General features: G+C 51.4%; 1 protein-coding gene across 1 annotated transcript; it reads right to left on the bottom strand.

The window, feature by feature from the left end:
• Window positions 1-1303: 1303 nt before the first annotated feature.
• On the bottom strand, window positions 1304-19803 carry KCNA3 (potassium voltage-gated channel subfamily A member 3). Its single transcript, XM_066565071.1, has 2 exons — window positions 16493-19803; window positions 1304-7259 (listed from the first exon to the last, which is right to left on the bottom strand). Exon 1 carries the CDS (start codon window positions 19771-19773, stop codon window positions 18010-18012), a length of 1764 nt encoding a protein of 587 aa, XP_066421168.1. The 5' UTR covers window positions 19774-19803; the 3' UTR covers window positions 1304-7259; window positions 16493-18009.
• Between the last annotated feature and the right edge of the window lie 1839 nt (window positions 19804-21642).

The raw sequence follows: 21642 nt of genomic DNA, 5'->3' as shown, positions 1-21642 counted from the left end.
TACAGCTGCTACTCCTCAGGTGTGAGATTACCTTCTGCACTATCTTTATCTTCTTACACTCCATCCCTCCACCCTGCCAGGCACAGCAGCCAGGAGTTACTGTGGGGCCATCCAGCACAGCCACACTGGGAGCATTTGGGAGTTTCTGAGCTGACTTTGCTCACCATGGATCACCTTCCCCCAGCAGAGCTGGTGCCCACAGCAAACCTGGAGAGCAGAGAGAGGTGAAACCACATTTCCAGCACTTAGTGCTGCTTTTCTAGGAATTTCTCTGCCCCTATCACAATTCCTGAGGCTGACAGGATCAAGATGTTTTGTAAAGTTCAGGAGTTTGAGGTTCTCCATCCCTGCTGAGTTCCCCTGGTGTGATCCTGCCCCGGGTGGCTCTGGGCTCACATGGGGCTGCTCTGCTCCCACTCCTGAGCCCCCAGCTCAGCACCTGAAGCCTCTTGCAGGATTTCCTCCTGGATTTCAGCCCCAGAATTGGGATTTGCGAAAATAACCAATTCACTTTGGATAATAGTCCATGCTCCTGGCTCAGTGACCACTAAAATGAAATCCCCCTGCAGCAGCCTGGGAGCTCTGGCCCTGGGACACAGCCCAGCACCACCTGTGCACAGCCCAAGTCATTTCATCATGGAATCACCAAGCCATGGAATCTTGGAATGGTTTAGGTGGGGAGAGACCTTAAAGCTCATCATGTTCCACCCTCTGCCATGGGTGAAACCACCTTCCACCAGCCCAGGTGTGTCCAGCCTGGCCTTGGGTACTCCCAGGGATGGGGCAGTCACAGCTTCTCTGGGCAACACAGGAGAAACAACTTCAATATCTTTAAGGCAACCAAAAACCTAAACCAAAACTTTTGCACTCTTTGGCCACATTCACTTTTGGGTGAAGCTCACAGATGTGGTTTGAAGCCAAGAACAAGGTTTTTAACTGAGCTTCTGATCTCCTTTTGCAGGATTCCCACTGGGATCAGAGCAGATGGGTCCAGCCCCTCCTCCTGCACTCATGTGCCCAAGCACCATTGGTGACATCCCTTCTTGTGACACATCATCAAAATTTTAAGGGTTTGCCTGGAGCTTCCTCAGTCCAGGTGGCTGGGTGGGACGCTGGAAATGTGCAGGTTTTACCCCAGGATTTTATTTCTCAAGCAGGGTGAATTTGATTCCTGTGAATGGCATTAAATTTCAGATTATTTAATCCTGAAAAATGAGTTGACATTAGGGGACACTCCTCAAACTTCATCCTCACACATCCCAACATCTCCTCTTCACCCCCTTCAGTATCAAAGACCACACGCTGCAGTTCAGCTGTTTTATTGAACTTTGTGTATGAAAGAACAGTTTCAAGTTCTAATGAGAAAAAAAAAATTAAAAATAAATTCAGCATCAGGTAAAAAAATCACGCAACTGAAAAAAAAATCACTTTTTTTTTTAACCAGAAACTGAACACAAGGCCCACACCATGGTGGAGTCACCAGGACAAGGGGATGCAGCAGCTGGTTTTAGCATCAGACTGGTATAAAAAAACAAGTTTTAAACAGTTGCAACACAGCTCACTGGAAAAACCAGAATTTTAAATTAACTCAGAGTAACAAGACTGCATTAACATCTCCAGTTCAAAATTGCATCGCTCCTGTGGCACTGATTAGTCAAGATTTATACAGACAAGTTCAGATTCACACAGAATTTCCCAACATTTCACTGCTCACAGACCCAGTGCACGGCCCAGGTGAGACAGTCATGGAAACATTTCTGCATTACCCACTTGCACATGTGAAGGAAGGAAAGCAAAGTCAAAACTATATCCAGCCATCTCCATCCTGGGAAGATTCCATGAAAATCAGTTGCATAGTAAAGGATGGGAAATCGAGAGCTGCTGCTGTGCTGGAGGATGATGCAAAACCTCCCTTTTGCCACCTTTTGGGGTCTGAGGTGATGAATTAAGAGCCTGTTCTCCTTGCAAGGTGCCAAATTCAGCCATGGAGTCCCTTTCCTCCAGCAGTGAGGGGGATTTTCCTGCAAGACCTGAGCACTTGGGATGACCAGGTCTAATTTCAGTGCACCAATGGCACCACAGGGGATGTGGCAGCCAGCACACGTTTTACATTAAAATTCCAATATTTCAGGCACTTCCTGGCTACATTTCCCTTAATACCTCTTGATTCACAATTCCAGCTCTATCCATGACTTGGGTGTTGCCAGGCAAATTTTCCTGCTGTGAAATCATCCTCTGGAATAGGAATGATGCATTTAAACCCCAGCAGCAGTGCCTGGCCTTGCAGTGGTCAGAGCTGTGATATGGACACCACCAGTCAGAACAATCTCAGGCCATTCCCTTTACAGGTGCACTGATGACATCATTGTGGACCAAGCAGGAAAAATGGGAAAAAGAAACATAATTTACCTGTATCAGAGGCTGGTGGAAAATATGGGGATTAGAATGTGTAATTTAATTCACCCAGAGTTGCTACTTGGCTTTAATCTCAGGCTGAGACACAGACTTCTAGCTGGATTGTGCAATGCAGGAGAGAGGGGAGCACTCAGGGAAGAAAAACTCCATCTCAGAAATTCCTTAATTTTAAAAGGATTCAGTAGCAATAACAGCATTTGAACAGCTGGCTCAAAAAACACCCGAGTGTGTGAGGTAATGAAGCCTCCAGCATGCTGGAGGCTGGATTCTGAGATGTCAGTCCTGCAGGGGTTTGCCTGTGGAAAGGGGCTGGAGGCTGGGATGGGACTGCAGGAATTACAGAATCACAAATTAACAGAATCGCAAAGTGCTTCGGGCTGGAAGGGACAGCTCATCCTGTTTCCATGGGCAGGGACACCTTCCACCATCCCAGACTGCTCCAAGCTCCATCCAGCCTGGCCTTGGACACTGCCAGGGACGCGGCACCCTCAGCAAATCCTGACTTTTCCCCCAAATCCAGCAGGGCAGAGCAGCTTCCCAGTATTCCCTCACTGCCTCCAACAACCCATTCCAGCCTCACTGCTAAGCCCTGTCCCTGTGCTGTGTCCCCTGAACCTTTGTAGTGTCCTGAAACACTTTTGGAGATCTTTTGCTTTCTAATTTTGCTGCCTTCTTAAACCAGCTTAAAACATGTCATTAAAAGAAGCGGCTTTACGTGACCCCACACCAGCCCAGCTCCCCAGATCCTCTTTTCCTGCCTCTGTGCCAGCACAGAGCCAACAGCAGAGCTCTCATCACTTTAATTGCACCCTAAAATTAAAAGGAGAAGGGTTTGGTGCGTGTTCAGAGTCTAAAGAGCCCCGTCTGAGCACGACAGCTCCGAGCTGCTCCGGCATCTGGGAGCGCGGCTTTGAAGGGCTATGAATAAAGATGAGCAGCCTGCCTTGGGATGATTATGGGAATCAAAGCACGCTATTTTTTGGATCTTCTCTTGATGTCAGCCATCATTAAATCGCTGCCTTTTTTCCTTTTTTTTTTTTTTGTTTTTTTTTTAATCGACTGGATACATTTTTAATTTGTCTTCCCTTGCCAAGCGCAGCCCTGCCACGATGGTTATCTGCAACACACACCAGGCTGGGCTCAGGGTGGTGGCAACACAGATCAATACACTGGACTGACAGGCAGAGACTATCAAACTCTCAATTATTGTGGAAAAGCACATGAACACCCAGCTGGCTCAGCGACCAAGCACGAGGAACCCGAGAGCACGGAGCGACAGAACGTACAACACCGAGGAGAGGTGGAATTTGGCAAGATTGTCATCAGTGTGAGATGGTTGGGAGGTGGGGATGGGTTTTCCCACCACTTTAATAATCAAAATACAGTTTTGAGCCCTAACAGAGAGATGCTGTAACAAGTGGCTACTGAAAACAGACGAGGTATAATTATGTTACACACACACACACACACATCATAAAAAAGCTCTCTGTAACACTGGTGAAAAATAAAAATAACTTTAGTACTGATACATTCTATCCCCCATTTTAAGGGCTACTAGATCATGTTCCAAAAGAAACTAAATATAACACCTTTGGGACCAGGGCTTCCCAAGATCCACGTCTGTGCTGCAATCCAGAAAATCAATTCTCCTCCTGTTAGTGTGCCCTTACCTGTGTGGGCAGCCTGGGGTCCTCCTCCTTTCATGGGGGTTTGGCTGTTGGCAGCCCAAACCCACCAGGGTGGTGGAAAAGTGGGTTTGGGGTCGTGGAAAAGTGGGTTTGGGGTTGTGGAAAAGTGGGTTTGGGGTCAGCCTCTGATGATTTCAGAGCTGCTAAAGCTTTGTTCATTCTCCTTTGCAGGCTCAAGAGCACACTGAGAACCTGTCACGCTGCAGGGAGACTGCAAACAAATGTGTTTCACAGCTCCTGCGGGGTTTGGGTGGTGAGATGTCCCAAAAAAGGGCAGCTCCATCTCCCCCAGCCTGCCAGCAGCTCCCTCCATGGCGATGGGGAGGAGCACTTGGGAATTCCAGCCCTCACCCCAAACACCGGGGACTTCCCCTGGTCTTTTCAAAGGGGTCGTTTAAGGTCTCTGAGATTTTATGGCCCGAGCAATAATTGATTTCAGTGCTGGGGTGGGACAGGCAGGGCACACAGGGACAGGGACAGGGACAGGGACAGGGACAGGGACAGGGACAGGGACAGGGACAGGGACAGGGGAGGGACACCCAGAGGGGCACAAACGCTGAGCTCTCGGCCGCTGCCACAGCCCCGGGGATTTGGAGGAACAATTTATGGGAAGATCCCGTGGAGAAGCTCCCTCTCAGGCTGTCCCCCCGGGCAGGGCACGGCCAAACCACGTTAATGAGAGCCACTGCTCTAATTAGCTGTAATTTGCGCGGGCGGCTTTCGCAGCGCATCGATTTCACACCGCGCCTCGTTTCACCTTCCCCGGCATCCCTGCCCAGCCTTGGCACCCCCTGCTCCTCTCTGTGGGCTCAGGGAGCTGCTCCATGAGGTCTTCCAGCCATCCTGGTCCCCGATCCCAATCTCCCTCTGCTGTTAAAGCCGTGGTAAATCCAGGTGCCAGCAGCACCAGCCCTTTCTCCTCCATTTACCCACAGCTTCAGCCACGGGGTTTCTTCCATGCTGGGAATAAATGCAAGAGGAGCAATGTCCTACTGAGAGCCAGATCCATATTTGCTCTTCATTCTCCAACTGATTAAATTGACTAAAACTGCTGGGTTTAACACTTTTGCTTCTTTTCACCCTCTCAGGCCATTCTGCCCAACCTGCACCTGTGCAGAGCCCTGGAGATTTCTGTGTTTGGGCCCCCAAGCCCAGGAACAAGGTCTCCACCACCAGAGGTGCACCTGCCGTGGCAGGAGGAGGAATTCCAGCCAAGAAATTATCTGTGTTTATAAAACAAACAAAATAAACACAACCTCACCAAAGCCAACGCGTTCCTTGCAAGACTCAAATCGTTCCCCAGTGTTAAGGGAATTTCTCAACCCAAATTTCAGCTGAAGTTTTTGTGCAGGGGTCTTGTTTGTCTTCAAAGCTCTTCTGCAAGAAATGTGGTGCAGACTGGTGGCTGCTTTGCCTTGTACATTCCCAAGTTTTCCTATTTCCAGCCTTCCTTCCAGGGGTTGCTTTCAGTGCATCCTCCCTGGGGCTGTGTCTCCTGTGGGTGTTCTGGGTGAAATGCGGGCAAACAACTCCACTGGGGGAAGGATCCAGGTTTTGGTGCTTCCCTCTGGAAGAGTGGTCCTTCTCCGCCTTCCAGGTACCTGGTGGGGACCTTGAGGCTGGTCCTTGGGCACCAAAGACAATCAGCAGCATCAGCTCAAAGGTCTGTTTCACACAGAATAATTTTGGTTCCTGTTACCTCCCCTTGAGCAGCCTCTGCTTCAGAGGAAGCTCCAGCTCACCTGGTTCTGTCCAGTCCAAATTAACATTCCCAAACCATTCCCAGGGAATTATTGCAATGCAGACAAAGAGGTTCCTGTGCTCATCTGAGTCCCTCCAAATCAATTTTCACCCTTAAATCCAACGCTGTTCCAAGTTTCACTCTGCTCCTCTGGTGGAGGCTGAGCTGGGAGGGTTTCAGTCCCCAGGCTGGGATGGAGGCAGCATCAGTAGGTGGATGAAGCTGGGGAGGGGGAAAAGGAGAAGCCAGAAGCAGGAGAGACCATCAACCCCTCTGCCATTTGCATTTATCCCTTTGCACGTCATTTATCCCTTTGCACATCATTTATCCCTTTGCAGACCATTTATCTCGTGGCATCAGGATAATATTGATCTGTGCACTCCTAGGAAACACAGTGAGGTTATAGAAAGCCCAGCTTTAAGAGCTTCCCAGCCCTGTATGGGCAACCCACAGCTCTAAACCTTCCACCAAAAACCTCAATGTGCAAAATGAAATAGCAACAGAAAAAGGAGGGATGGAATTCCCAATTATTACAGAATTAGCAAGGCAACACTACAAAATTCCCACAAGACTGGGGTACTGTGGAAGTGCAGACAAAGGCAGAGAGGCTCTCATGAAAGGAAGTAGGAGCATGGTCAGCCAAGAATTGGGTTTTTAGACCTTTTCTACCCTGGAAATTCAATTTTTCATAGTTTTTTGTGGAGCGATCCTGATAGCAAGGCACAACTGTTCGACACCCTTTTCCTCAGCACCAGCAGAGATGTTTCTTTCTAAATAAGGACTTAAAGTAAATCACAGCCTTTGGTACAGTACAGAGCTACTTATAAAGGGCATTTCCAGGAAAGTGAGAAAAATGGAACAGGAATGATTCTCAAAGAGCTGAGAACAGCCCGTGGCCTTCGCCAGGGAACAGCGACAGCAACCAAATTTCCCCCCACTCCCTCCCACCCCAAGAAAACACTTGGACTGAGTTTCAGCAGCTCTGCTTAACATTTCCTTTCTGGTTGCTTCATCTTTCAAGAGATTTTTTTTTAAACAATATTAAAAAATACTGAAATTATGTCCAAGTGACTTCCACCTCTCCTCCTCCTTTCTCCTGGCTTTGCTCAGTCCTGTTATATTGCACATGAGTTGAAGATAATCTGGCTCCAAAGATGTTCCCTTCCACATAAAGCACTTGTTAGAAAACACAGATAAAGTGGGGAATATTCCATATATAAATACATATATATGAAATATGGACTGGGTTTAGCTGGGGAGGACAGGCCCTCTGTCAGTGGGGTCCACGGCAGCGTCGGTCACCGTGTTGGGATGTTGGGATGTTGGGGATGTTTGGGATATTTGTCATTTCCTTGGAGATGTTTTACTTCTCAACACAGTCCTGAAGGTCTTCATTTCAAAACTTCTTCTGTGATCTGTTGGGCAAAGCAAAGAACCACTTTTATGCACAGCCTGCTTTGGAAAACAAGAACAGGTTCCTTTTTTTGCAAATAAAGTGGAAGAGAAGTTGCACATTGGTTCCCCTCTGACAAATTCCCAACTCCATTTCCCACAAAGGAGAAATGAAAATTTTCTAATTAAATTCTTTAATGGACTAGATGCCACACAGTCTAAAGTGAGCTAAAGATAGGAAAAAGATTCATTAAATTTTTTCTTGTTATTAACTGTTATCTCACATTAACGGCAAGTTCCAAACCCAGAATAATTAGTGCCAAGTGGGTTTTCCTCATGTTTTTATCTTAATCAAGTTGAGTTTGTTCTGAGCTGATGTAATTCATGAGATATTGAGCAACTGGTTGATTTTATAAATCCAGTCCAGGTGCTGGGAGGAGCCAGGGCTGATCCCACTCCCAGAGCTTGGACTGTGGAGTCACTCACAGAGCACAACCCCAAAATTCCATTTTGATGTGGGGATGGGGGTGTCCAGAAAAGGGCTCAAAAACTCCCCCAAATTCTGTAGTGCCAGAATTGCACAACACTCAAGGGACTGACTTATACAGGGAGATGCTCTGCTCTGTCTTTGAGACACTAAAATTTCTAGAAATTTCAGGCAACTGTTTTTAACCCTCTCATCTTCCAAAAGGTCCATGTTCTGCCTTACTTCACACCATGGCAACTGCAGCATCCCAGCTGCCCAGGTCAGATTGTCTGAGCTGGGTCCTTCATCAGCAGCTGGTGATGAGGGGAAGTTTGGGAGGAGCTGCAGTCACAGCCCAGAGCCCAGCCCAAGGCACCAGGACCTGCCTGGTCCCAGCTCAGCCCCGAAAATCAGCCTGTTTTCCCCAAAGGGAGAGGCAGGATGGAGATTGCCAGGTGGGATCCATGCACTGAGGAGGGAGAGACCCTCCCTCTGGATGCTGCAGGCATCAGGATGCAGGGATGGAGATGTTGCAGAGATGAAGCTGCAGCAATAATGAGGATGTGGGAATGAAGTTGCAGGGATAACGAGGATGCAGGGATGATGAGGATGCAGCGAAGATGTTGCAGGGACAATGGGGATGCAGGGCTGATGATGTTGCAGGGCTGATAAGGCTGCAAGGGAGAATGATGTTGCAGCTGTGATGAAATTGCAGATGAAGTTACAGGGATGAAGTTGTAGGGATAATGAGGATGCAGGGATTGCAGGGTTGATGAGCATGCATTTACAGGGATGATGAGGATGTAGGGATGGTGATGTTGCAGGGCTGAAGTAGCAGGGATGATGAAGATGTAGCTATGATGGAGTTGCAGGGATGATGAGGATGCAGGGATGATGATGCTGCAGCTATGATGAAATTGCAGAGATGAAGTTGCAGGGGGGATGAGGATGCAAGGATGATGATGGTGATGATACAGGGATGCTGAGGATGCATCTGCAGGGATGATGAGGATGAAGCTATGATGAAATTGCAGAGATGAAGTTGCAGGAGTGATGAGGATACAGGGATGATGATGATGATGATGATGATGATATAGGGATGCTGAGGATGCATCTGCAGGGATGATGAGGATGTGGGGATGTAGGAATGGTGCCACAGGGATGCTAAAATCCATCAGAGAAAGGAAAGAGGTGGGAATCCCTGGCAGCAGCAAAGATCCCCTTGTGAGGCAGTGCAGCACGGGGAAATGAGCTTCCAGAGGGGCTCAGTGCTCTGAGCAAGGATCCCAGGCAGTTGCTCAAGCACCAGCTTATCCTGAAGTGCCAGCAGGGCCATTCCTGGCTGAAAGCTAACAGGGCTTTCTGCTTTATTGCACTGGGTTTGCTGGGGGATTAAACCCCTCCCACCTGGCAGCCAGCAAGGGCTCCAAACTGCCAGGATCCTCAAGGATCACTGGAGCATTACACACTCAGTGAATAAATTAATAAATAAATACACAACTTAGACCCAAACAGAACCTTCAGCCCAGGAAATGGCACTGGGCAAGAAGGTGGTGGTGGAGTGGGGACTCTGCAGATGAAGTGGTAAGGAACAATTTTAATTCCCACCAGGCAAATAATGCAGTGCTTTGGGGTACCCCAGGGTATTAAATAACAATTTTAATTCCCACCAGGCAAATAATCCAGTGCTTGGGGTACCTGGAGCCTATCCAAGCTGTATCCTTGCCAGGGAAGAAAGAAATGCCAAACCCTCAGCCTAACAATGGTGTTATTTCTCTGGATCCAGTGAGTGGGAGTGAGAAGTCAGGATCATTCAGGAGCTATCACTGCTCCAGCTCCTGAAGGGATCCAGATGTCTTCAGGAGTGAGGAAATCCTCTCCATCCCAAGAGAAATAGAGGATATTAAACAGCAGCCATAAAAATTAGATGTTTTTAAATTGACTGAGCCAAACAACTTCCATCTAAACACTCAGAGCTGGCAAAGCAGCTCCTGGGAGTGCAAGTACTGAGCATCTCCTGAGTCCTTCCAGAGCACTGGAAAACAGCTCCTGTTTGGGACAGCTTTTTAAGGGATAAACAAAGTGACCTGCAAAAATGATGTGTCTGGCCATCTGTCACAGATCCCAAACAATGTGATGAAATGGCTGAGAGTCTTAATACAGAATCAAAGAGGAAGATTTAATTGATGCCAATCAACACAGGTTTTCTGTTGAGAAAACAGATCTTATCAAATTAACTGATATCTCTGACTAAGTCCCAGACTTGGCTGATAAAGGTGCTTGTGTAATGCCCTCCTCCAAGGGAATTGCATGGCTGATGGACAAGAAAATTGAGCAATAAAGCAAAATTCCCAGGAGATGTCCCAGGTGAGGAACCCAGCTGGACCCAGGTGCCATTCCCCACTCACTCCTCCCTGTGCTTTCTCAGAGCATCTTGCAACCAGGATGGGAGACACATCCCTGAAAATGTCCAGCCCTGGGAGAGAACAGCCCAAGCTTGTTTCTGATGCTGCAGAAAGAAGATTGCCTGCCTTAATTCTGAGGGATTTAAAGTGTGGAATATCATTCAGGCACCTGCACCCACTGAGGCACAGACAGAGGTAGAGAAGCCCTCAAACCTTCAATGCTACAACCAGGTCACAGCAACTCCTTCCTCATCCCTACTGAAAACTCAAAATCCCAGCAGCCAGGGCCATTTCTAAGCCCAAATTTCTTATGTCTGGTTCCTGACACAATGCAAAGGTGTGAGGTTAAATTGTTCCAGAGACACAGGGGCAGCTCCGAGCAGGGACCAGCAAGGAGGGAGAAGAGGGCTCTCAACCCTAAATTCACAGAGCTTTCAGGAGAAATGGGCCAGAAGGGTGGGAAAGGGAAGATGCAGAGTGAAGAAATCACAGGAGAGGAGGATATTGATGGGGAGCTGAAGGCAGAGCTGGCAGCTTGGGAGGCTGTGTGAAACCTCAGGCTTCCCTCCAGCCAAGGGAAATAACCGGGATTATTGGGGTACCCAGGGCAGGGTCTGCAGGCTTTTTCAGCCTCAAGAAAGCTGAATCCCATAAAACCTTTGGAGGAGTCCTCACTCCTTGCTCCATGTTTCAAAGCTGCCTCTTCCTTCCCCAGGAGTTTCATTGCAAACACCTCCTGAAGCTGCTTGGGGCCATTTACAGGTGGGGAAACTGAGGCACAGAGGAGCCCAGGGAGCAAATCCCACAGAGCTCACAGAGGGAGCAGGGACACATTTCCCTGGAGCACCAACCCAAACCTCCTGCAGGTGCCAGCATCACCCCCTGCCCGCTCTGTGCACAGCTCCTTCCTGGCACCAAGGGGCCCAAGAGCAAACGGAGCCCTCTGCAAACGCAGAAAACACTTTGCAAAGTGTGTGCTCATCCCCTCCATCCTCCCTCCCAGCCTTCAGCTTCCCGTGGAGCAACGCCCCAAGCACAGACCCTGCTGCAAGCCCCGATCCTGCTGCCAGCACTGAGCAAACCGTGAGAAAACCACAAAGGATTTTCATCCCCTGTCCTCCATGTGGGAATGAAGCCGCAGGGATAACGAGGATGCGAGGATGATGAGGATGCAGGGAAGATGTTGTTGTGCTTTGGAGGGAGCAAAGCAAAGCAGCTGGGCTGGCCAGCCTCAAAATAAAGCTGACTGCACTTTGCAGCCTTGTTGGGGTGAGCAGAGGGGGCCACGGGCTCATCTTCCACACACATCCCACCCCAGCCCGCCCAGCCAGCGTGTTCAGAGATGCTAAAAATGAAATGCAACCACTGGAGCAAAGCAGCAGAGCTCCAGCACGCTCAGAAAAGCATCGGAATCACAAGTCTGAAGGAAATGAATCATTCCTAAACAAACCCAGCAGCGCCTGCTGCCGTCGGTGCGGCTGAGCCGGGGCTCTCACGATGAGTGCACGGAGCCAGCAGGGAACGGCTGCTCCCGCCCTGAGCACGGAAAAGCAGCGATCAGGGGGGAGAATTCCAGCTCCTCCTGGCTCCAGTGAGAAGCTGAAGGAGATGGGAGACATGTTCGAATTGATTTGAGCGTGTCTTGGTTGATAAGGAGGAGCAAAGTGACGGTGCCCTGCGGGGATGCTCATGCGGGGAGGATTCCCTGCCCTGCTGCCGAGCACCCTCAGCACTGAAAATTCAGGCTCTGAGCGGTGATGAGACACAGACAGACCCTGATGAGACACAGACAGACCCTGAGCCCTGTGGGTGTCAGAGCAGCACGTTAATCGTGGAAGGAAAAGCACAGAGAGGCTCACGGGGTTTATGTTTGTGGTGAGTTTTGCCAGAATCGGGGATAGAAGGGCTCCAGCTCTTCCACACATGGGATGGTTTTCAGGAGCACAAACTGGGATTCGCTGAGTGACAAAGAGCAGGAGCTTTGACACCTTCCCAGCAGGGAGCAGCCAACACGAGGGGACAAACAGCCCTGGGACAGGGACAGCATCACCCACCAGCCTGTGCCAAGCATGGAGCGAGAGCTCTCCATGGCATCCCAGGCTCAACCACAGCAGAGGTTCACCATGAGGAAGAGCTGGGAGGGGCCTGGAGATGGAGCTGGGGCTGCTCTGCAGGGATCCCCTGGGGCTGGGACCCTCTGCAGGGATCCCCAGGCAGTGAATGTGTCCCTGCTGGGGGATGGCTCTGCCCTAAGGCACAGCTGGGACTGGATGCTCCTCCTGGTGCCAGTCTCATTTCTGACCTAAGGAACCTCCTGAAATGGGTCAAACACCCTCCACTGCTGGACAAGCGATTCCCAGCTCGGATGAGGCTCCTCAGGGCATCCAAAACAACCCCCAAGTGTCCTCCTCACAGTGGTGATGGCCACGTGCCCAGGTCTGTTTCCAGCAAAAGAAGCACAGAGCTCCAGCCCTCCGTGCTCAGTGCCCACCTCTCACCTCTGGCACAGGGACAGGGCTGATGCCACCTTGCACCCATCAGGATTGCCTGGACTCAGCCTTGCAAACAGCACCCAGGGAAATGGGGAAAGGCACCAACATCTCACCCTTAACACATCCTCCAGCTGAACAACACCCCAAAGCCCAGCCAAGGGACCCAGAGCAGGGAGGGTGCAGGGGAGCAGCAGCAGCTCCAGAGGAGTGAGAATTCCAAGGATATGGCCCTGCCCAGAGCACCCTGTGACCATCAAATCATCAAATGCTTTGGGTTGGAAGGGACCTTAAAGATAATCTGTGACAAAGATCATATAATATCCAGAAATCCCTTATTTCCCTGCTCCCTGGGAAACAAGTCCCTCATATGACTGCCCTTGTAGGAGGATGCTGGGACACTGAGCTCTCCTGCCAGGTACACACAGAACTGAGACTGAAGGGCAAGATAAGGCACAGTTAAACCCTATTTGCCTGTTTGCACTGCCAGCTTTGCAGCCTGCCCAGAGATCGTTTGCTGAAGCATTTAAAAGCAGGGAAAGCCAAGCCCTGCTTCCCTCGGGCGGCGGTGGAGCCTCCGTGTGCTCGCACCAAGATATGCATATTTTAAAAGCTTGGCAGGAGAGGGCTCCAAACTACACAATTAAACGGATTTTACACACAACGCTCCCCGTACAAGCCAAGCACTGCCAAACACCCTTTCCTTGTGTACATCCCTGCAGTAGAGACCACTTCGGAGCAATGACCCAGGCTGGCTCCTTCCATTCTGCCGGGGAAAGCGCTTGTCTGCCCTTTGCCGCTGCTTAATTGTCCATAAACTGGGGATTAAAAACAAAACCGACTTCTTTTGTCAAGGCATGGAGCAGGAACAATTGCCTGGGAGGAAATTTAACCCTCCCGGAGGAAAGAGATATCTGCAGCCCTTGTCTGTGTCCACACGTGGGGTGGGATGGATACCCCAGGCACCCGAAGGGCATCTATTGTGCTGGAGAACAACAGAACCTTTTGGAGGAGCTCAGGCCTGAAAACACACAAAAAAAAAGAGGGCAAAGAAGCAGGAGAAAAAGGTGATGGTGTCAAAGCACCAAGTGGAGGGGCCAGGTTATGGCTGCTGCACCCTCCAGCACCAAGGATGTGTTTCAAGGAGGCATCCAGGGCTGAAACAGGGGAACAGGTCCTAAAATACAGGCAGAGGGAAAGGGAGACTGGAAACAGGGGAACAGATCCTAAAATACAGGCAGAGAGAAAGGGAGACGGGGAACAGGGGAACAGATCCTAAAATACAGGCAGAGGGAAAGGGAGACTGGAAACAGGGGATTAGATCCTAAAATACAGGCAGAGGGAAACTGAGACTGGAAACAGGGGAACAGGTCCTAAAATACAGGCAGAGGGAAACTGAGACTGGAAACAGGGGAACAGGTCCTAAAATACAGGCAGAGGGAAAGGGAGACTGGAAACAGGGGATTAGATCCTAAAATACAGGCAGAGGGAAAGGGAGACTGGAAACAGGGGAACAGGTCCTAAAATACAGGCAGAGGGAAAGGGAGACTGACAGCAGTGTGTGAAAGAGAAAACAGGAGGTACAAGGCTCTGCAGCACCAGTGCCCCTCTGTGGGGGTTGGAACAAGATGTTCTTTAAGGTTGTTTTCCACCCCAACCTTTCTGTGACTCTGTGATAAACTGAAGGCACCAGGGGTGGGAGCTGCCTCTTCCCCCCTCACTCCCATCCTTCAGTGTCACTGTGTCTCTCAGGTGACAGCACAAAGGGACATGGCTGTGGAGACCAGGGATTGCCCAGAGCTGTGGGGACCCTGCTCCCCTGCTCTTGGGATGCTGGGCAGCATCAGCAGAGCCTGTGGTAAGACCCTTTCCTCCATTTAATGTAATCAGCCGGGTCTGGGCGAGCCCTTTGCCTCACGATGATGCTAATCCCCTAATGCTGCCCCTCTAAGCACATTAGGGACAGGCCAGCCCAACGCAGCCCAGGCTCCTCTGGAATCCCCAGTGGCTGCTGAAACGCTGCCTTGTCCTAATGGGGCAGGAGAGCAGAGCCACTTCAACAGCAGCTGGCTGTGGAGAGCCCAGGGGTTCAGGGATCTCTCCAATTCCTGGCACAACACGTGCAGCAGCCAGCGCCAGAGGAGCTGTCAGACCACAGAACAGAAGGCATTTCTCAGAGTCACCGAATGGTTTGGGTTGGAATGGATCTTAGAGATCATCCAGTCCCAGCTCCCTGCCATGGGACACCTTCCACTAGAGCAGGTGGCTCAGGTGGCTCAGTTTCTCTCACTGAATGGCACCCATGAGACAGCAGAGAGAGGATGCAGAGAGGGCAGAACATCCAAAGGATATCCCCAGTTTTCCACTTCCACCTTTGGGGGTGTATCTAAAAGACAGAAGCAGTGAATTTTTGTCTTTCAGTGATACCACTCAGTACTGAAAAGTATTTTTCTGAATGTGAAAAAGGGGAGATTTAGGTCAGATATTGTTTGCCCAGAGCAGCTGTGGCTGCCCCTGGATCCCTGGCAGTGCCCAAGGCCAGGTTGGACAGAGCTTGGAGCAGCCTGGGACAGTGGGAGGTGTCCCTGCCATGGCAGGGGTGGGACTGGATGATCCTTAAGGTCTCTTCCCACCCAAACCATTCTGGAATTTTACCAGAGCCAAATTGCCTTTTATCCCAATGGGTGAAGAGGTTTCCTTGTCACCTCTCCCATAAAGCATCTTTTGCTGTCAATAAAATCCCTTTTAAACTACTCTGCTCCTACAAAATCAGGCAGGGAGGAGTCAGGAAAACAAACCAACAGCCTGCAAGGGCTCTGCTCATTTTAGATGACAGAGAAACTGAAAATCGTTCTGTGCCATTTCAAGAACCTGTGGTTTCCCTACCCTGTGCAGCTGCCACGGGGAAATCACCAACCCAGAACCCTTCTGCAAACTCTCCTGAGTGCCATGTTTCCACTGCTCTTAAACTCAGACCCTCCTTTTAGGAACAGGCATGTGGGAAAGCTTTAATAACAATAAAATTTAATAACAATGAAAGAGAATAGGAGTAAAAAGTGAGAGCTTGTAGGCAGAAATGACATTTCAGCCCACTGGCAGCCCGGGGAAAAGGCACACTGAGGTATTCCCAGTTATCCCAGACAAGGAACCCCAGTTACTCTGGACAAGGAATCTCAGGTTTGTAACTTCCCATGATGTTCCAGAGCACCTCCCTACTAAAGATCATCTCTTGGACCCTCAGCTGATGAAAACTCTGGTAGCTCAAATAAAACCATCACACCCCAGCAGCCAAGGAGGGGCTCTGATGTTTTCCTTTGGTTCATTGACTGTGGCTAAGGGAGGGTGCTGCAAACCATCTAGATCCTGCTGAGTCTGGGAAAAATCCCAGCTAAACTGCAATTTTGGCATGGCCAGGATCTCTCAGGACAAGGCCCCCCTCTCCACAGCCCTGGGACTTCACAGGTTGGGGCCAAATTTCTCTTTGCTGTAGGTATTTAACAGCCTGCCTGTTCCATGTGCTACCTCAGAGGAATTTGGCTTTTTTTAAACCCAAAATCCAGCAAAACTGAGCAGAGCTGCAGCCAAAGCTCTTGAGGCCAAGCTGCTTTTGGCCTGTGTCAGTGTCAGGGGCTGGATGGGAGCACTAAACCACTGAAATCACCTTTTTAGCACAGAAGTGAAGCAATCCAGCTGCAGAGAAGCAGCAGGGTTTTCCTCCTCCCACAGCACTAAAAAGCAAATACAATCAGAGGAGCTCTAGGATGTGATCCCACTTTATCTAACGTGTATAAAAATACCCGAGAGCGGCAGGATAAGCTGGAGAATAAAAGTAAGCAGTGGAAAGCATTGGTCCAAAAAAAACCCAACACTATGACTCCATTGCGTGCAGAGCTCACCTGATCCCGTCAGATGTCCCATGGCCCCTGGCATACATGTGAAGATGAAGCCGGTGATTTTTCCCAGAGGGATTTTTTGGTTATTTTTCAATCCTGATTTTTTTACTGTCCCCCTTGTTTCACAAAGCTGCCGAGGTTCCCCGGCCAAGCTTGCTCGGTGCCAGCTCCCACTGGGTTTGGGGTGGTTCTCGGTGGAGCAGGATGGACCTCCATGCCCAGATTTCAGTGCCCAAGTGAGGGACAGGTGGATCTGGGGGCGCTTGTTGCCTGTGGATGCTTTGTTGGGCACACGGGAGGAGCAGCAGGACAGGAACCAGGAGGGGGGTGCAGAGCCACGATGTCTTGTGGGATGGAGGAGCTGGAACCATCTGGAAAGGCTTTTTGCGGGAAGAGCAAGGACCGAGGGGGATGGGAGAAGGGATGCCATGACAACCTTTGGGGGTTTCCCAGGAAACCATGGTCGCCATGGCAACTGCATCACTCCGGTCGGAATTAGTGACTTCCGCTGGAAGGCGTGTTCGCCACTTTAATCTCCTGGTGATAAGCGGCTGCATCTCCTCCAAAGGCATTGCAAAACGAGGGGGAAACATCCCTTTGTCTCCGGCTGGGCGGGTTGGAGGCTCCCAGGCACAGCGAGGAGCCCGTCGTGGATCCCGCTCCGTGCCGACACCGGCGGCTCCCGACAACATTCCAGGCTGCCTCTCGTGTCCCTCCTCCCGCACACATCCCCGCTGCACGGCCGCAGATTTGACATTGGAGGAAATAATTCCATCAGGTTACAGGGGAAGGGAATCCAGAATAGAAAATGAAGGCTTAGGGAGGTTTTGGGTTTTTTTCGATTTAAATCAGCATTGATTGCACTCGGTCTCTGACCAGATTAGAATTTCATAAACGATCTAATGGGGAGAAAAAGGAAATCTGGGATGTGCCCGTAATGGCACATCACACGTTTCAATATTAAGCATCAGTTAACGATGTGGTAACAGAGACTCTCTGCAGAATTAAATGGTTATTTCCTCCCAGCCCCCTCCCAGTATAATCTGCCTCATGTTTTCCTCGTTCCTCCACCCAGTCCGAGTTTGTTAATCCAACAAGTTATCTTATGTGATGGAAGGGAGATAGGCTACACACTGCCCTTAGGGAGAGAGGGGGAAATTCAGGAGCAAAGCAAGAGGTTCCCCAAAAGCCCAAAAAGCAAAGCAGCCCTGCAACACGTTGCAGAACAAACACCTGTCTTGACAGTGAGTGTGGCTTGTCTTCATCCTCCTTCTCTTTACCCTTTAGCTGTCCTCTTCTTCAGAGAATTTTAAATCCTTTTACTTTTGGATCTTTAGAAAGGAAGGATCTAAAAAAATAAAGGTATAAAAACGAGGGCACACACAGGACCGACGATGGTGCATGTTCCACACAACACCGACACACAGTCACTTTGCATTATTATTGGTATTATTATTATTATTGGTATCGTTTCACCGCATCCTCAGATTTTGTTGCTGTTCGTTTGGTTTGGGTTTGTTTTAAACATCCGTAAAGATCTTTTTGATGTTCACACAGTTGGGATTGTTTGCTGTTGTGCAGTTGCCTGCTTTAAAGGCAGCCTGTTTGAATGCACTGTGGTTGATCCCCCCTTCCTCAATCACCATGTACTCGGACTTGCTGAGGGTGGAATTGCTGCGAGCCTTCTTCATCTCCTCGCTGGACGAGAGGTGCTGGCAGCTCCCGACGTGCATGTACTGGGCTTGCTCCTCACCCTCCGTCTCCCGGTGGTAGAAATAATTGAAATTGGAGACGATGACGGGCACGGGCAGGGCGATGGTCAGCACCCCCGCGATGGCGCACAGAGACCCCACGATCTTGCCCCCAATGGTGATGGGGTGCATGTCCCCGTAGCCCACGGTGGTCATGGTGACCACGGCCCACCAGAAGGCGTCGGGGATGCTACTGAACCCCGAGCTGGGGTCATCGGCTTCCGCGAAGTAAACGGCGCTGGAGAAGAGGATGACGCCGATGAAGAGGAAGAAGATGAGCAAGCCCAGCTCCCTCATGCTGGCCTTGAGGGTCTGCCCCAGGATCTGCAGCCCCTTGGAGTGCCGGGAGAGCTTGAAGATGCGGAAGACCCTGACGAGGCGGATGACCCTGAGGATGGCCAAGGACATGGCTTGCTGGCCATTGCCTTGCCGCTCAGCCAGCTCCGTGCCCAGCGTGATGAAGTAGGGGATGATGGCCACAATGTCAATGATGTTCATGATGTTCTTGGAGAAGGTGGCCTTGCTGGGGCAGGCAAAGAAACGGACCAGCAGCTCAAAGGAGAACCAGATGATGCACAAAGTCTCTACCACAAAGAAAGGGTCGGTGAAGGATGACACCATGGAAGCAGGCGAGGATGAGGAGTTGGTGAAGACATCAGGTGGGAGAGGGCCACCGCCTGTCCCGAAGGTCCCCCCAGTTCCCTCATAATCATGGTCATCCCTGAATTCAGGCAGGGTCTCCAGACAGAAGATGACAATCGAGATAAGGATGACCAGGACAGAGACAATGGCAATGCCTCGGGCCGGCCCAGAGCTCTCGGGGTACTCGAAGAGGAGCCACACCTGGCGCTGAAACTCCTTCTCGGGAAGCGGCCGCTGCTCCTCCCGAATGAAACCTTCATCCTCCCGAAACTTCTCCATGGCCTCCTCCCCGAGCTGGTAGAAGCGGATCTCCTCGGAGAAGATGTCGATGGGGACATTGACGGGACGCCGGATGCGCCCTCCCGACTGGTAGTAGTAGAGGATGGCGTCAAAGCTGGGACGGTTACGGTCGAAAAAATACTCATTGCGGAGGGGGTCGAAGTAACGCATCCTCTTGCGGGGGTCCCCCAGCAGCGTCTCGGGGAACTGTGCCAGGGTTTTGAGCTGGGTCTCGAAGCGCAGCCCCGAGATGTTGATCACCACGCGCTCGCAGCACTCGTGCTCCGCAGCGCCCGCGGGCTGCCCGGCGGGCACGGCCGGCGCCGGGGGCTGATCGTAGCGCTCCCCCCCGAGCAGCGCAGGGGGATGCTGGGGCTCCTCCAGCAAAGGGTCTCCGCCGCCGCCGCCGCCGCCGCCTCCCACCACGGTCATGCTGCCTTCCTCCCCTTCCTCGCCCTCTTCCTCCTGCTGCTCGGGGCCCGGCTGGGGGGCGGCGGGGGGCAGCTGCTCGGTGTAGCCCAGGTTGTGGTGGCTGCTGCTGGAGCCGCCCCGCGGCTGCCGGCCGGCGGAGGAGGCGGCCGGAGAGTAGAGCAAGCTCCGGCGCTCGTCCATAAAGGTGTGGGGCGGAAGGGGAAAGGGGGGAGGGAGGGGGGATCCGAGAGGCGGCAGCCGAAGCCTCTTCTTCCTCCTCTTCCTCCTCCTCCGGGCGGAGAGGGAGCAACAGCCGCCCAACTCCTCCAGCGGCTGCCGCTGCTCTGAAGAGCTGAGGCTCTTCTCAAAAAATCCGCCCCCAGCCCTGGCACCGCCTCGCTCAGTCACCGCTCCCGGAGACACCCACCAGCCCCCCGGCCCTGCCCCGCAGCCCCCGGGCAGCTGCGGGCACCCCCTCCCCTGGCCCTGCTTGGGGGAGCCCCATCCACCCCCAGGCAGCGCCCAGGGGCTTCAGGCTCCTCCCGGGAGCATCCTTTGCTGCCAGCAGGGAGAGGGGCTTTTCCTGGCAGAACTGCTGCCTAGAAAGAGTTTTTCTGCCCTTCCCCAGGTGAAATGCAATTTTGACTCGGAATTTCGGCGTTTGCCTGCTGGCTTTCAGCGACGGTTGCACACGGTGGGAGGCTGTGGGCAGTGGAAAGCCGACAGCGTGGCCAGACCCAACAGTTGTTTTGAATCAGCGTCTGGGTTAGGCTGGGGATTGTTTTTCTCTGTCTAGGAGAGCGTGTGCATGTGTGTGTGCATGTGTCCGTGAGTGTGGGTGCACACGTGTGTGTGTGCGTGTGCTTCCCCCACCAAAATAAACCCAGAAGCAAAGCTGAGCCAGCCCTCTACCAAGGAGGTTCCAGGCTGAACCCAAACCTGCATTTCAGACTTTCCATCAAGAAAGCCAAAACCCTTCTATTTCCTTTTCCTTTCTTTCTGCCTTCAATTGATCTTCTCAAGCAATTTGTTCAATTGTGAGCAAAAGGGACTTTTTCAGGCAAAAGCCTCCTCTGCAGGAGCCCAGAGCTGGAAAACACCCCATCCCCAGAGATGTGCATCCTCTGATCTCTGCATTCCCAGCTCTCCCCCAGATCCCCATTTTTCCAACCCCCTGCAAGAGCTGAAACACTTTAACCCCCAGCCACGTGCCAAGGGGGTTCAGGCAACCCAGGGAGCTCCAGCTTGGGAAAAAGGAATGGAATGGTTTGGGTTGAAAGGGACTTTAAATAAGCTCATGTCATTCCACATCCCTGCCATGGGCAGGGACACCTTGCACTGGACCAAGAGCTCGGAGAGGAGAGGAGAGGAGAGGAGAGGAGAGGAGAGGAGAGGAGAGGAGAGGAGAGGAGAGGAGAGGAGAGGAGAGGAGAGGAGAGGAGAGGAGAGGAGAGGAGAGGGGAGGAGAGGAGTCTACGTTCCCTTCCAGAGCCAGATGGGTGATCCTGCCATGATGGAGGTTAAAACCCCTCCACCATCCCCACTTGAGCTCATCATCCCAGTTATTTTTAACCAGCACAGCCTCCAGAAGGTAGGGAGAACAACAGATGAAAAGATCAAACTTATTTATACTTTAAATCAGAAACAAGCTGTCCAAAATACGCAGCTCTGGGGAGGGAACAACAATAAATATTGGTGCAAGAGCTGACTCCAGACTCTGAATGGCAGATGAACAGTGAGGATGGAGCCTGGCTGAGCTGAGCCCACCAACCTCTTTGAGACTGACAGAGGGGAAGCAGAAACAGCCTCTGCCACCAGAGACCCAGGAGGATTCCTGAGGGAATGGCCCCAGCAAGGTGGGCATGGGCAGGTGGATGCTCACCCATGCCCCACACAAGGAGAGCTGTCTCCAGGCCATGTCACCCCGCCCCAGACTTGGACACAAGTCCCTTGGTGCCACCTCCATCCTTGGCTTTGAGCCCCAATTTTGACGCCTGGTTTTCCTGAGGGTGTGGATCTCCTGGCAGGAGGGAGTTGGGAAGTTGCTCCCCCACCATTCCTGCAGCAGTT

This window comes from Molothrus aeneus, chromosome 24, assembly GCF_037042795.1.
Source record: "Molothrus aeneus isolate 106 chromosome 24, BPBGC_Maene_1.0, whole genome shotgun sequence".
Classification (NCBI taxonomy): domain Eukaryota; kingdom Metazoa; phylum Chordata; class Aves; order Passeriformes; family Icteridae; genus Molothrus; species Molothrus aeneus.
This window is presented reverse-complemented; position numbering and strand designations above follow the sequence as displayed.

Coding starts and splice junctions, on each gene's coding strand:
- KCNA3 (XM_066565071.1), bottom strand. CDS start 19,773: ATGGACGAGCGCCGGAGCTTGCTCTACTCTCCGGCCGCCTCCTCCGCC.